General features: G+C 44.6%; 1 protein-coding gene, 1 pseudogene, 1 gene segment (V, D, J or C) and 1 further gene; 3 read left to right on the top strand and 1 right to left on the bottom strand.

The window, feature by feature from the left end:
• Positions 1 to 15,334, top strand: part of Igh (immunoglobulin heavy chain complex) — a 2,751,187-nt gene that overhangs the window by 2,515,452 nt on the left and 220,401 nt on the right.
• Positions 2,668 to 4,938, bottom strand: Adam6b (a disintegrin and metallopeptidase domain 6B). Its single transcript, NM_001009545.1, has one exon. The coding sequence runs from the start codon at positions 4,936 to 4,938 to the stop codon at positions 2,668 to 2,670; it is 2,271 nt and encodes a 756-aa protein (NP_001009545.1).
• On the top strand, positions 12,311 to 12,333 carry Ighd1-1 (immunoglobulin heavy diversity 1-1). The segment is given in 1 exon segment: positions 12,311 to 12,333. A coding segment is annotated over 1 exon segment (23 nt).
• On the top strand, positions 14,332 to 14,360 carry Ighd6-1 (immunoglobulin heavy diversity 6-1; annotated as a pseudogene). The gene is given in 1 exon segment: positions 14,332 to 14,360. A coding segment is annotated over 1 exon segment (29 nt).

The following is a 15,334-nucleotide window of genomic DNA, read 5'->3' as shown; positions in this document are numbered from 1 at the left end:
TTTGGTTTCTCCATCTATGGTGATTGAGAGTTTGGCTGGGTATCATAGCCTGGACTGGCATTTGTGTTCTCTTAGTGTCTGTATAACATCTGTCCAGAATCTTCTGGCTTTCATAGTCTCTGGTGAAAAGTCTGGTGTAATTCTGATAGGTCTGCCTTTATATGTTACTTGACCTTTCTCCCTTACTGCTTTTAATATTCTCTCTTTATTTAGTGCATTTGTTGTTCTGATTATTATGTGTCGGGAGGAATTTCTTTTCTGGTCCAGTCTATTTGGAGTTCTGTAGGTTTCTTATATGTTCATGGGCATGTCATTCTTTAGGTTTGGGAAGTTTTCTTCTATAATTTTGTTGAAGATATTTGCAGGCCCTTTAAGTTGAAAATCTTCATTCTCATCAACTCCTATTATCCGTAGGTTTGGTCTTCTCATTGTGTCCTGGATTTCCTGGATGTTTTGAGTTAGGATCCTTTTGCATTTTGTATTTTCTTTGATTGTTGTGCCGATGTTCTCTATGGAATCTTCTGCACCTGAGATTCTCTCTTCCATCTCTTGTATTCTGTTGCTGATGCTAACATCTATGGTTCCAGATTTCTTTCCTAGGGTTTCTATCTCCAGCATTGCCTCACTTTGGGTTTTCTTTATTGTGTCTACTTCCCTTTTTAGGTCTAGTATGGTTTTGTTCATTTCCATCACCTGTTTGGATGTGTTTTCCTGTTTTTCTATAAGGACTTCTACCTGTTTGGTTGAGTTTTCCTGCTTTTCTTTAAGGACTTGTAACTCTTTAGCAGTGTTCTCCTGTATTTCTTTAAGTGAGTTATTAAAGTTCTTCTTGATGTCCTCTACCATCATCATGAGATATGCTTTTAAATCTGGGTCTAGCTTTTCAGTTGTGTTGGGGTGCCCAGGACCAGGTGGGGTGGGAGTGCTGCGTTCTGATGTTGGTGAGTGGTCTTGATTTCTGTTAGTAGGATTCTTGTGTTTGCCTTTCGCCATCTGGTAATCTCTGGGGCCTGTGCAGAATACACTCGGTTGGGTCCCGGAACCAAGATTTCTGCTGCTGATGCTCAGGCAAAGCGCTCCCTCTCTGCTTGGACCCCCTTCCTTTGGCCGGGAAGGTGGCCAGATGTCTGGCTACACTAACTTTCTTAATAAACTTCCTATTTATAAGGAATCAGCTTATGAAAGATGTCACATCAAAATGTTGATACTGCCAGACTGTCAGGTGCTGTTTAAACAGAGAAGCTGACCCTGCACCTGGAATTTGTTCCATTCCACTTTAAACATAGTGTTTGGTTCAAAAGGTCCTCACCTGGGTCTTAATACCTAAAGAGATGATTGTTCTACTCCAGAACACACTTTTCCCATTGGACAATTACCCTCCCTTTATTTAAAAAATAGCATGTCTCTCTGCCTTTATTACACACACACACACACACACACACACACACACACACACACACACTTTCCTGTCTTCATTATTTTCTCATTTTAGTCCTTCTACTTAGGACCCTGTCAATAAAAAAAAAAAAATGGCCTGATGGTCCAGATCAATTGGAACTTTATAAAAAAGGAGAGGAGGGAATAAATGTTGTTCATGACTCCCTCAGGGAAAAATTCAGTCGTTGCACATCTGTCACAGCTTTTGTAGCTCTTGTTAGCTACAGTATGCTAGATGAAGTCAGCCTTGCATACATACCCTGCACACCTACACATGCAAGGAATAAAAGAGGCTAAGGTGAACCTTAGATCTGGTTTAAACACCAGTTAGTGGGCTTCAGGGCCTCCAGAGGGATGAACTGCAGACTCTCAAGATGTTCTGGGAGCTCCACATTCACACAAAACAAGTCAATCCCTCTTCTCTGCTTGCTTGGTGACCCAGTGGTAGCTTTTGTGTTGCCAGAACTTTCTTTGCATCGGTTAAGAATTATTAGGAAGTGCAGGATCAAGGGCAACAGTAACTATGATGTGTCCCAAATTCTGCCAGTAGAGGGATGTGAATTATCTCTTGTCAAGCTAGAGAAAACCTGAGGATGAACAGCTGAGAAAGGAGTAAGGCAGACTGCAGTCAGCAGCTACAGACACTGTACATCATTTTTCAGTTGACTAATATACATCGATGCAGCTAAGAAGGCAGTGATCCCAAGGAAGGTTATTGGCGTTCCGAAAAATATATGAGCACATTAACAGAACAGCCCTTACCCCAAACTCCTTCAGAATAAACTAGTTTCAAACACAGTTGTCTAGCATGTAATCCCATCAGTCTCGTGGAGGAAGACTCTGAGTGCATGGAACAGAGAATCTGTCAGCAGTGTACCCTGAATCTGAATATGACCTTCTGCTATAGGAGAAAGGAACCATCAAAAAAGCACAGTGATAATGATGTGGGAACGCTTCAGTGTTCAGGAACCATATGATTTATTTAAAATATAGAATCAAAAGTACCAATTTGCAGTTTTGAAAGATTTATTCCAGTGTAAGCATTAGCAATGCACCAACATCAGGTGATTTCTGAATCCAACACGTCTTATGTCCTCATGATATTAAAAAAAAAAAAAGGCCATCCAGAACTGTGAACTTGAGTTCTACCTTGTTCCCTACTGACATTCAGATTTTCTTTTTTGCATTCTCTTTATCTTACAGGAGACAGGAGGGGAGGGCTAACTCATTTTACTTTGGCTTGTCCCTTGCTGGTCCTTGCCCAGAACGTAAAGTAGCTTGCAAGTCTTCAAATCTAAAAATCTTAGTAACTCCTACACGAGTGGCAATGCCAAAGAGCAGTGCAACAAAGAGGAAGTAAATACGACCAAAGAGTATTCTTAAATACACCACTGGCTCTTGTTTTTGTTTTATTGTGTGCCTTTGAACTGGAGGGGACCCACTGTCTATGCTCCCACTTAGTCCCTCTTCTTTGCACTCTGGAGGCTTCCAACCAAAATGACAATGGCAATTCCGATGATTGTTACACACTCCTCTAAAACTGCATTTTTCTGGGGTGCAGTCATAACCCAAATGAGATAAACTTCCACTGCAAGCTCCTTGATCACAGAACTTACTTTTGGAGCAGGGGGTACCATGTCTCACCATTCCAGCATCTGTTGTTTCTGTCCCACGATGTTCATCAAGCCCAAAGCAGGTAAACCCAGAGATAATCGATTGATGGAATGAAACATGTTCTTGCAAATATGGAAGATTGGTGACATTGGTACACTGCAACCTTCCACACAGCTTGTCCTGATCAGCACAAGCATTGAATGTGAGGCTTTCTTCTGCTCTAGTACAATGCCCAAATCGAAACCGTTGTTTGTTGATGTCATAGCACTTAATATTAGCATTCTTAGCACTTACACCAAAGATTTCCATGCATTGTATGTTGCGATCAGTGCAGTTACCTTTATAGCAGTAACCATCTTCTGAGCATGGTGTCCCATCTTGCAGATAAGTGTCATCTGGGCAAATGTATTTAGTCCCATTACAGTACTCTGGAAGATCACATATGTTCTGGATAGGTCTGCAGAGTGTCCCAGAAGGACTGTAAGTGCAATTTGCACAGCATAATTCTTTATCACAAATGCTACCAGGTGTTAACCTGCAATCATTTCCACAGCAGGGATCTGAATAACATGCCTTTTGGGAGCCACAGTCACACTGCTCATCGTTATCTACTTTGAAGTTTCCACAAAACTTATAAGTCAATGATGTATTATAATAAACATGACGGTCATAGAAAAGACATGGCATCAGACCAGGAGTATTAAGTATGTTGCTTATCTCTGCAAGGGAACAATTGCTGAAAGCATCTGTTAATTGAGGATGTCTGAACATAATGCAGGTGTTCCTTCTCTGGCAGACACAGTACCCCTCATCATATTTTAAGCCTAAACTCCTTCCAACACGATTGGTTATTATAGGAGATAAAAATAAAGGATTTCGATCATATTTACCAATACAAATTAGGGCTAAGGAAGAACATATACTCCTCTCAGCTGGATTAACCTGGTTATCTTGTGGCCCATACTTATTAAGTAAAACTCCTGCATCAGGCTTAAATTTATTATAAAAGACTGACACATAGTAATTATAAGCCGACCCTCCTGGAACTGCAAACTCAAGTCGAAATGGATCAGAATTGGTGTACACAGTCATGAGAAAGACATAGTACCGCATATGAAGATTGGTCAGATAGGTGTCCATTAAACTAATGACTTGAAACAAATACCCAACAGTAGATGAAAGTTTGTCACCTGCAGCAGAATTATATACAGAATTGGTTGCTTGAAAGTGGCCTTTTATAGCAGCTGGATGTGTAGCGTAGTTCTTACTAGATATTCTGGGAGCTCCATCTGCATATTCCAATCTGGAGGAGGGAGAACCTGTATTATGGCTCCAGTGCTTCCATGCATTCATAGGCCCTGTGTCATCAGACTCAGATACTATCTGAGAAACAAGGTGTTCAAAGCTCTGTGAATCATTGAGGGGTTTGATTTCATAGGTAAGGTCATCTAACTTCATGACCCCTGACAGGCCCCCATAACAAGTATCCACAGTGACCATGGATTGTGGGATCCCCTCCAGGTAGCCAATATAGTAACAATCTACAGGAAAAAAGGGGTAATCCATCTGTAAGGCTCCTTGGTCATCTTGAGTTGTCAGCAACAAGTGTCTGGGCCAAATGAGTGTCTTTCTCCGCAGGTGGATGATATGTCTCTGGCCCCGAAAATGCAAGCTATATGAGAGCAGTCTTTGTGCTTGAAGTCCTTTGGTATGGTAGATCTCCTTCCGAGGAATAACCACCTCCGATGAGATGTAACGCCAAGTAGGATGGCCTTGAGAACACCAGACTGGAACCAGGAGGAGCAGCCAGAGTGCAAATAGCAAGAGGAGGACCCTGGGGACCACAGGTCTTTCCACTAGCCTCATGCCCCAGGTCAGAGATAACATCCTGGGTGGAGCTAAATCCCTCTGCTGTGGCCACTGCCTGGTCTAGAAAATACTGACAGAGGACTAAAAACCTCCTCAGGCTCCCAACCTAAGTGGTTACCCAGACAACTGGAGTTAGGTAACAGTCACTGGGTGTGGCAGGAATTGAGTCTGAATGTGTTAGCTGAGGTTGAGGTTAAATATTGTCAAAAGGGATGTCTATAAATGTGCCTGGACAAGAAAAGTCAGAAGCAGCAAGGAGTGTCTCTGACAGGCTCAATCCTTTCTTTTCTTTTTTTGAAGTTCAAAATATCATTTCCACGTGAATGTATTTGGTTCCCAGTGTGACTCTGGGTCTCTTTCTAGGAGTCAATATTTCTTTATATCTTGGCTCATGTTTCTCACAGTTGTTCTAATTTCTTGTTTTGTTTTGTTTGTTTGTTTGAACGTTAGTAGTAAATACTGTCTATATTAGCCTTTTAGCTATAAATGATTGTTTTTATTTCTTCTAATCATATTTTGTTTGAGTTTTGGTTAAACTATTTACAAATGAGTTTTTTTTTTTTCCTTTTGGGTGTTGCTCGAAAGTTTGGAGCTTTCTGTTAATATTGTGTTGTTATTTTTCCAATATTATTAGACCTGAGAATTCTATCTGGGTACCTGTGAACTCTAGAATTTTTAAAAATTCCATCTCTTGGGAACATTACCTCTGACCCCGTCTGAGGCCGAAGTGGCTGTCCCCCTCCAACCTTTAGTATCTTTCTTTCCTGACTATTGGGATTTCTTCAAGCAATCAGGCTGATGGGTTCTCAGCAGTGAGACCAGTAGACTGCCGGTATGAACGTCGAAGAGACTGCCACACACTCCAGGTTCATCAACAGTGCTTTCGCGTCTCTTACTTTTGTAGAAGGAAAAGCAGCCTCTGAGTTATCTCCAAGAAATCATTAATGAAAGAGTTAAAAGATGGGTATCACCCGGAGTTCATGACAAGCCCTGGCTCAGACACGTGAGCAAGGTCTACAGCCCCAAAGATAGGCTGCCCTGCAACATGTATTTATAAGATAGAAGAAAAAAATGGGTGGTTGGAGGGTTGATCAACTTACTTCCTCTCAAACATATATATCTCATCTAAGTGTGCAGGGGAAAACTCTGTAGGACTACTGGGATTGTTATTATCATTATTATTATTATTATTATTATTATTATTATTATTATTATTATTAACTTAAGGCATTTTATTAGATATTTTCTTCATTTAGTTTTCAAATGTTATCCCCGGAACCTCCTATACTCTCTCCCTGCCCTGCTCCCCAACCCACCCACTCCTACATCCTGGCCCTGGCATTCCCCTATACTGTGGCAGATGATCTTCGTAAGACCAAGAGCCTTTCCTCCCATTGATGGCCTACTAGGCTATCCTCTTTTACATATGCAACTAGAGTCACAGCTCTGGGGAGGTATTGCTTAGTTCATATTGTTTTTCCTCCTATAGGGTTGCAGATCCCTTTAGCTCCTTGGGTACTTTCTCTAGCTCCTCCATTGGGGGCCCTGTGTTCCATCCAATAGATGACTGTGAGCATCCACTTCTGTATTTGCCAGGTATTGGCATGGATCTTACTGCACCTTCTGAACTCTCTAAGCAGCTTTCCTGGTCACCTCCAGGAGCCTCATGAATAAGTCTCTGCTTCCCCCTTGTGGCTATGAGCATTACTGCACCTGATACACCCTGCAGCTTCCTAGGGAAGAGGGAGGAAGTGGCTTGGCCCCTGTCTGGTTAAGGTAAGAGGAGATAAATCCCTTCTCATGAATTAGGGTGAGAAGGGTCATGTGCTCTATCATTGGTGACCAACTTGGGGACATGGGCTTATACAGTCATCACTCTGAGGCTCTGTGTACCACCAGACTGAACTCCCATATCCTACATGCACATAGGACAACACCAAGTAGAAGGAGGTTTTAGGACTAAACTGAAGGACAGAGATGGGGTTTCTAAACAACTAGGGAGTGCCAGGGCCAGCCTCTCTAACCACTATAGGACACTATGGAGTCTGGTTACAAAGAGAGATTACTCAAGGTCCTTAGCACTGATTACAGAGCATATCTCAGATGCCTTCTGCTGACCAGATGTATCTTTGCATAATCTGCCTATCCAGATTCAGAAAATTGATGCCACATAGCCAAGTGGACTTTCAGGAACAGACGATTTAAAAACAGGCAGAGAGATGTGAGAGAAAGGAGAAGGAGAGAGAGAAGGGAGAGGGAGAGAAGAGAGAGGGAGACGGAGAAGGAAAGAGGGAGAAGGAGAAGGAGAGAAGGGGCATGGACAGAGGGAGGGACAGAAGGAGAGAGGAGATAGAGAGGGGGATAAGGAAGAAAGGAGGGAGGGAGAGAGAGAGAAGGCTAAGTCTTTCCATACCTGGGTCCCAATACCTCTTATAACCCAAGCACATGGTTTCAGATATCACAATGCGGTTGGGATATAGATAACTGTAAATACTTGTGAAAATAATGGGGCTGAGATCTGGGGTTTTCATGATAGTTTCAAAGTCACTGTACTGACTAAAACCTTCCACTGGCCCATCTCCAGCTTGTTAATCTGAGGGTATCAAATTTCCCACTAAGTGTGTTTAGAAAGATCTCCACCTTTTTGCCCTAGTCTTCCAGTGCCCCACCTACGTTCTGGTCTCCCACATCTGATGTCTTCTCAGTGATTCTGGCCCTGCCTGCTCCACAGCTACAAACCCCTTCCTATAATGAGCTCTGTGCTGAGCCATCATCCTGAATCAATCCACCTTAAGCAGATGTTTTGCTTATTTTTCCTGTGTCCATACTACAGAGGAAGGGTAGGCATGTAGAAGCTGAGGCATCTCATCTCACTCTAAGCACCCTCAGTCTCTAAATGTGCCCCTTTGTTTCCAGCAGTTCAGCCTCAAGCATCTTTTATTCACTCGTCTTAGAGGGACACATGTGCTGTAGTGTTATAAGATGAAATTTAAAGCATTAGTTATTCCCAACAAGCCAATTAAACAAGCCAAAAACATTCATCAGTCATTCCCATGGAACCTCTGAAGCATCTTCCTGCTCTAACCTTGAGTTTCCTAGGGCTGCTGTGGGATCACAGGAGCTGTCCTGTTTACCAGCCTATCCTGTCCCACGGGATTCAGTTATTAGTGGGTGCGAGGGGGACCGCAAACCTGGAAGAAAATGGGATTGGAAGAGAAAAGAGAAACGAAGACCAAGTAGATCTTTTCCTATCAAGGTCTTCGTTTATTAGGCTGAGGTGCCTGGTGTAAAGCATGCATCGCGGGGAATAGGAAGGGGTCGAGGGGGAATTTTACAAAGAACAAAGAAGCGGGCATCTGCTGACATGAGGGCCGAAGTCAGGCTCCAGGCAGCGGACACTCTGCATCTTATCTCTGGAACATAGATCCTCCTTGACAGCCTTGGGGTGTCAGGCCAGGCTCAGGTGTAACTCATGTCCTTGGATGGCATGGGAGTTCAGGAAGAGATAGGGAAGAGGGGACTATAATTCAGCTTTTACAGCCTCAGGTGCCAGGAAGGCAACAGGGAGGAGGGAGTGACTACAGGCTCCTAGCACGAGGCCATTTGGCCTGTCAGGGTGGGAGATTGTGAAGGGCTCACTTTCTCATGGTATGGTCTCTGACACCAGCCAGAAAAAAAAAAAATCTCCAGTCAATCTACAGAAAGGCAGAAATATGGAGAACCTTCTAGAAGAACAGCAACCCTTGACTGACTCTGCAGGGCAGTCTAAGCACACAGGTTCCTCTGAGCCCAGTCCCTGGCTGTATTCACTCACACAGGGCCCAGCAGTCTGGAGATGCCTGCAGCAGGAAGGTTCTCACTGTACCTCAGTCTCACAGCTCAGTCACTTTGTAGTCTCCCCACAGCAAATCACAACCAATGCAGTTGTCACCCTTGAGGCCATTCCTCAGTGACGCCTGGGAAACACTGTCCATTTGCCCTGCTCATATGCTGTCTCAGCTCACATAAATTCCCTCCAAGCTCCTTTACAGAAACAACCAATTGACATACAAATTAAAGTAATATGAAGCTCTGTCCTGTACCAATTCCTAGAACACCTCAGCTGCTAAAATCTAACTGTGCAATACAGAGAACTACCTAGATAATACCTAACTCCAATCTTGAGGTATCTGTTGAAGAGGCTTTCAGCTATGAATTACCAAGAGGGATGCCTGTGTCTCCTACATCTTAAGGCATCTTTCTGAAGCTCACACTACCCTTCACAGCGCCACAGCAGCAGGGAGATCTGTATCTCTTCCTCTCCACAAGAGGGCAGAATTCGGGTGTCAACTGTGACAACCCTCCAGCATTAATTTCTATTAGTAGATATTTTCTTTACTTACATTTCAAATGTTATCCCCTTCCCCAGTTTTTCCTCCCTGAAACCCCCTATCCCATCACCCATCTCCCTGCTCACCAACCCACCCATTCCATAAGAACCAATCAGTACCCCACCCCCCCAGAGCTCCCAGGGACTAAACCAGGAACCAAAGAGTACACATGGAAGGACCCATAGCTCCAGCTGCATAGGTAGCACTACTTTGAAAAGGGGGAAGATGATGAAATCATTACTGTGGGGGAAATGCAAGGAAGATTCCAACACATCTAGGCATCTATGAAGATTTTAAGTCTTCAAAATCCAAAACCACCACAAAATTTAAAAAAAAAAAAAGTAGATTCTAAATGCAGTCACCTGCACCAGGTGCCTGGGGAATCACTCAGCAGCCCTAGACTGAGAAAGCTTGGAGAAAGTAGAAATAGAGAAAGTGTACAGCCAGTATCCTCTAGCTACTCACATCCAAACAGGGCCTCCTGACTGCTCTGAGCCTGTCCTAAGAACAGCAATGATGCCACAGAAATTTTTAGAGTGAGCCCTGAAGGAACTTGAGGCTGATATGAGCAAGCCAGTCCCAGAGGAAAGGAAAACCCATAGAGAGAAAACAGGTGAGTTAGTGCATTAAAGGGGCTGAGCAGGGAGTTCTCATCGCTCCCCAGCACCAGAAATAAGAGCCTCTCCGGAGCTGCTGGGACATGGAATGCAGATGATTCGGACCATCAGCCCCACAGAGACCTTTCCCACTCTGGCTCAGAAAGAGGCACTGGACCACAGTTGGAGAGGAGAATCGAAAGCTGATATCTCTGTATTCACTTAGCCTGTTACCCACCCATGCACCCAAGTCCAAGGTGGGAGAAACACTGAGGGTCTAAACACAGCCCCAGAGCAACTGCCAGTATTAAATACCAGATTTCAGAAGATGGGAAATCACCTCTCTGGTCATTTTTGGGACATGTAAACTGTAACAGGAAACATAGGACCAATTTAAGATGGAGCAGTCCTATATCCCTAACCCAGTTGTAAATAAAACATTCAAGAGTGCCATCAGACACCACAGTGGTACAGGAGAGATGAGTGTACCTAGTGCATCAAGAGTTCCCTCACTAGATAAACCAAGATGTAGCCCCAGGACCACCCAGGCACCTACCAGGACTCCCCTCCAGAGGTCTGAGCCAGTTAGCTCTAGTTCATTCTATGTTTCAGACCAAAACATCAGAAACAACAGCATCTCCACTGCAGATGAACCCCTAAGCCATACAGTGTACCCAAAGGCAGCACCACAGATGGGGAATGTGGGGGCGAAGAAGCTTGTATCACATTAAGAGTGTTGCCCAATGACTATTTGCTATCTTCACAGTAAGATGGGCACTGATCCCACCCACCAAAACATAGTAGGACAAGGACCCTTAAATAACATCTGTCAAGGGGAGCTGTCAAATAGCCACTGAGCTGAGATGGCTCATACGGGGTGATATAGAAAAACAGGCCAAAGAACCTCCTGTGTTGCAAGCACAAATGGGAAGCTGTGAATCTCCACTACCTTACAAGAAAACTGTACCAATCTGCAAGAACAGGGGATACACAGCTTTCCACACTGTGTAGGAAGGCATTGGACTCTCAGATCATCCAAGGACTAGGGCTAAAGTGGCCATGTGTGGGAAATACATCCACTTTATAAACCTACCTTGTATCCACATCACACATGGAGCATCTGCTCCTGGTCCCTACCTCATGTGGGTGCTGCGGTGCTGTACATTGAGTCTGGGGGCATGAGTGTGCCCGGTAAATTCCTTATCACTCAGATGAATTTCCAGTCCACACTCATCACCTTGGAGTAGGAATTTTAAAAGTTAGTGTAGATATAAGTAAAGAGAGTCAGGAGGGGGGGCTGAAAGGCAGACCTGCAGAAATTCTCCAGAGGGTAGAGCTCAGAAGCAGCAAGCAAAACTTGGGCTAACAGAAGAGCAAACACAGAGCTCAGGCAGAACTACCTGGCAATGCGACTGGGCACACTGAAAGCACTGGGCATCAGCACTGAGCCCCAAATATGCACTCAGGATCCTCTGCATAATAATGTAACATAACAGGAAGGTTAGAACAGGCCAAAAGAGGAAACAGAACAAATGCCCCTAACCAAAGAAGTATAAACAAATTGGGAAGAGTAAAGAAGGATTGTAAGGATTGAGTACCACACAGAACATGCTCTTAATGGCCTCAATGCTGAAGCTAGGAAGAACTAAGTTAAAAGAAACATGTTCAACGGGATTCCCTGTCACTGGACTTCACAACAAGCAAAATTCAATCTTTCTGTTAAGGAGATGAGAAGAGAATATCTGAACCTTGTGTTGACAGTGCCCCACCCCGACTGTCAGGCTGTGGGAAATGCCAGAGCAATCACTAGGAACACACAAGGATGAGGGAGACGAGGGTTAGGACACAACCATCATGATATCCCACAAGTATGGAAGAGCAAGAACTTGTAGAGAGCAGAGAATGGCAGACAAAGCAGCATATACATAAGTAGATGGCCAGACTATACAGGAAAGATCTACATAGCCTGTGAGGCTTTCTGACAGAAAAGGGCAGGCATGTCTCAAAGCACAATGCCTGGCTTGGGACACTGTCTGCCCTGGATCCTCTCACTCCACATGTAAGGAGCTCACAGCAAAACCACACAGCCTTCCACAAGAGGAGAAGAAAAGGTAGCTTGTCAGTGAGGAAGTCCCCCAGAGACAGACCATTCCAGTAGTTCTTATCATTCCTCCCAAAGCAGCCACCATCCAGGCACTGAGAGACCAAAGGCTGTTGGGAGGTCAGCCTAGAGGCAGGCTCAGACCTTTCTTGCTCCCTAGGACCTTCCTGAAAAGATAGAAGCACAGAAGTGAATAATCTGGACCTCAACTCAGGATGACAACTGAAACTCAACCGTGCTGCCTGGGCCCCCAATGCTCTCTACACCTGCAAAACCAGAGACCATACTGGCCAGGGCTTTTTGTGAAGGGATCTACTACTGTGTTTATTACTACGGTAGTAGCTACCACAGTGCTATATCCATCAGCAAAAACCCATTGTGCCCAGCAGACTCTTGAGCTCCAAAAACTGAGTCTAGAAAAGCTGGCATCACGGGGTTTATATCCCGAGTCTTGACCACTGACCCATTAATACTATCCAACACAGAGCTCTCCGTCTGCCCACAAAGAAATCCAACCACCCTAAAGTCAGATCCCAAAGCCTCTCACCCAGAGTCCAGGAAACCCAGCAAAAAAGCACTCAGCAGAAAACCACATGAACCAATGCCTCCTTTCAATAGGAAGGGCCCCAGAGATCTTTTTCTCAGAAAAACTTGGGAAACACTCCAAGCTGGGCTCAGAGAGACTTCCACAGCCACTTTGAAACCTTTGATTTGCCCCTCTTTACCTGATACCCACAAGACAACACTACCTCAGACACCACAAAAACATGTTCTATTTGTCACTTGGTGGACCACAAGGATCCTGTGGTAGGTTCTACAAAGATCAGTGGAAGACTATGGGGAGCATGTTGCAGGAACTGAGCCTGACTGCAGCTATCTAAGAACTCCCTGTATCCTGGCAGAGGATCCAAAGAAATGAAGCACCACCTCCCAGGCTACTGCTGACCAGAGACAGGATTTTGTTTGGCCAGTGTTGGTTTGCATATTTGGGCTCCATTCATCGGACAATGAAGGATCTCTTAAGGGACAGGATGCCAGTTGTAACCACACTGCAGCCACAAATCTAAAGACCTCGCCTTACCATACTCTGGAAGATCAGAGAGAGGCCTAGGCAGAGTCCCCCTCTGACTCCTATTGGGGACAATTTTGGATATTTGAATTCTCTCTGGGGATCTCTGTCCTCAGCAGTCCCTCCCAGAAGCCTTGCCCCTAGCCTTACTCTCCTCTGCTTTCTCTTTGTCTTCCTTGCCACAGAGACTTAGGGATAGTAACTGTGGGCATGACACAACGGTGTCATGTAGTGTTGGCTCTGTCACTGGGAAGCTGCAGTGTGTCTCTCACTAGGGACCAGATATGAGAATGTCCTGTGTCTTTGATGAACTGACCCTTAGGGCCCATCCCATCATTCCTGCAAACAGAGCTTACCAGAACTACATGGGAATGTGATTGGGCACACAGAAAGCACTGTGCATCAGAACTGAAACACAAAAATGCCCCCAGAATCTTTGTATAGAAATGTGACCTGTGACCAAGCAGCAGTACTGGAAAACAGCAAAGTAGGAAACACTAAATGTGCCCCCCCCAGGAAGTATAAACAAATTAGAAAGAGTAAAGAAGAATTGTAAGGGTAGACTGTCACACAAAAGGTGTTACTAATGCCTTCAATACTGAGCATATGAAGGATCAAATTAAAAGAGCGATGTTCAACAGGATTCCTTCTCTCTTAAACTCCAAAATAGCAAAATTCATCCTCTTTGTCATTCCTGCCACAGCAACTTAGGGAATGTAACTGTGGACAAAACACTTCTGGGTCATGTAGTGTTGGCGCTGTCACTGGGAAGCTACAGTGTGTATCTCAGGAGGGAACAGGTACCGGAAGGTGCTATATCTTTGATGAACTGACCAGTATAGCACATTCCATCATTCCTGTAATTCTGGGCCAGCCATGGTCACATGACATCAGCCTGTCTCATGTTCAGTCTCTACTAGAGCCATGGGACAGATATTGACATAGATTAGGTACAAGAATAGCAGCGTGCCCCTGAAGAGGGTTCTTCTCCATCTACCATCACAGCATGGCAGGAAGACAACAGAAGGAGGATTCTGTACGTGCCTCATTCACTGTGAAATACCTACTACAGTGGAACAGAGCAGTCTCAAATCCATGGAAAAACCAGACCCCTCATCTGCAGTGGATAGCCAGGGAGGGTAAGTGGGACCCTAAGTTTGGCTAGGAGTAACAGATTTGATCCTAGAGAGGCCCACTGCATGTAGGATTGAGAGTCCCAAGTTCTGGTCTAGCCATAATTGACAGGACCTCTATAACAGTACCCATGGTGAATTCAGGCAGCTAGCCTCTGCAGTGCCACAACCCACAATGTCTTGTGACCTTACAAGAAAGGTTCTTATCTCAGCAGAGAAAACTCTGGAGAGCAAGGACCTTATACACATACTTCAATATCATATAGGCTCCAGGAAACCTGAGTCCAGCCAAAGGGAAGAGACCACAGGCTAGGAAGATTCTTCTAGAGTCTGTACCTTGGTGACTTTAGGGTTCTCAGTACCATGGTGACATTGAATGGTACAGAAATATATCCTGGACAGGTTTAGAAGATGTTCGGTGCTCTTCAGGTGAGCAGATATGCCATGGAGAGATTAATTCCTCACTCTTCATTCTAAGAGGACAGAAACAACCCAAGTAGGACATGATCCACAATTACACACACACACACTCACACAAACAAACATATACATGTACACATATACTTGCATGTTCATGCATACACACACACACACAAACACAGACACGATGTTCCAACCAGAGAGAACTCACCAGCCTTGACCACTCAAACCAGACCATTCACAATTTAGTCATGAAGACTGATAGCCTCAATGTTACCCTCAGGCAGCCCTGTTATAAAGGCTCCTGGAAGAAGACACACAGTGAAGGAGAATTTCTGCCAGCCTGAGGCACTGTGCTTAACTATATTAGTGGAAGGGTCCACAGTGTCATACATACATTATACATAAAACTTAGTTGGGCATGATGGCTCATGTATTTAATCCCTGCACTCAGAAGACAAAGGCAGGCAGTTCTCTGAGTTGGAGGCCAGCACAGTCAGGGATACAGGAAGAAAACCTAATTTGGAAAAAAAAGAAAAAGAGGAAGAAAGGATAAAGGGAGGGAGGGAGGGACAGAGGGAGGGAGGGAGGGAGGGAGGGAGGGAGGGAGGGAGGGAGGAAGGAAGGAAGGAAGGAAGGAAGGAAGGAAGGAAGGAAGGAAGGAAGGAAGGAAGGAAGGAAGGAAGGCAGGCAGGCAGAAAGGCAGACAGGGAAGAAACAAAGGA

The sequence above is a fragment of the Mus musculus genome, chromosome 12 (genome assembly GCF_000001635.26).
Source record: "Mus musculus strain C57BL/6J chromosome 12, GRCm38.p6 C57BL/6J".
In the NCBI taxonomy this organism is placed as follows: Eukaryota; Metazoa; Chordata; class Mammalia; order Rodentia; family Muridae; genus Mus; species Mus musculus.
The sequence above is the reverse complement of the archived record's forward strand: the minus strand, read 5'-3'. Positions and strand labels throughout refer to the sequence as shown.

What these genes read in the sequence shown, in the direction of transcription:
- Adam6b (NM_001009545.1), bottom strand. Translation starts at nt 4,938, where the DNA reads ATGTTATCTCTGACCTGGGGCATGAGGCTAGTGGAAAGACCTGTGGTC.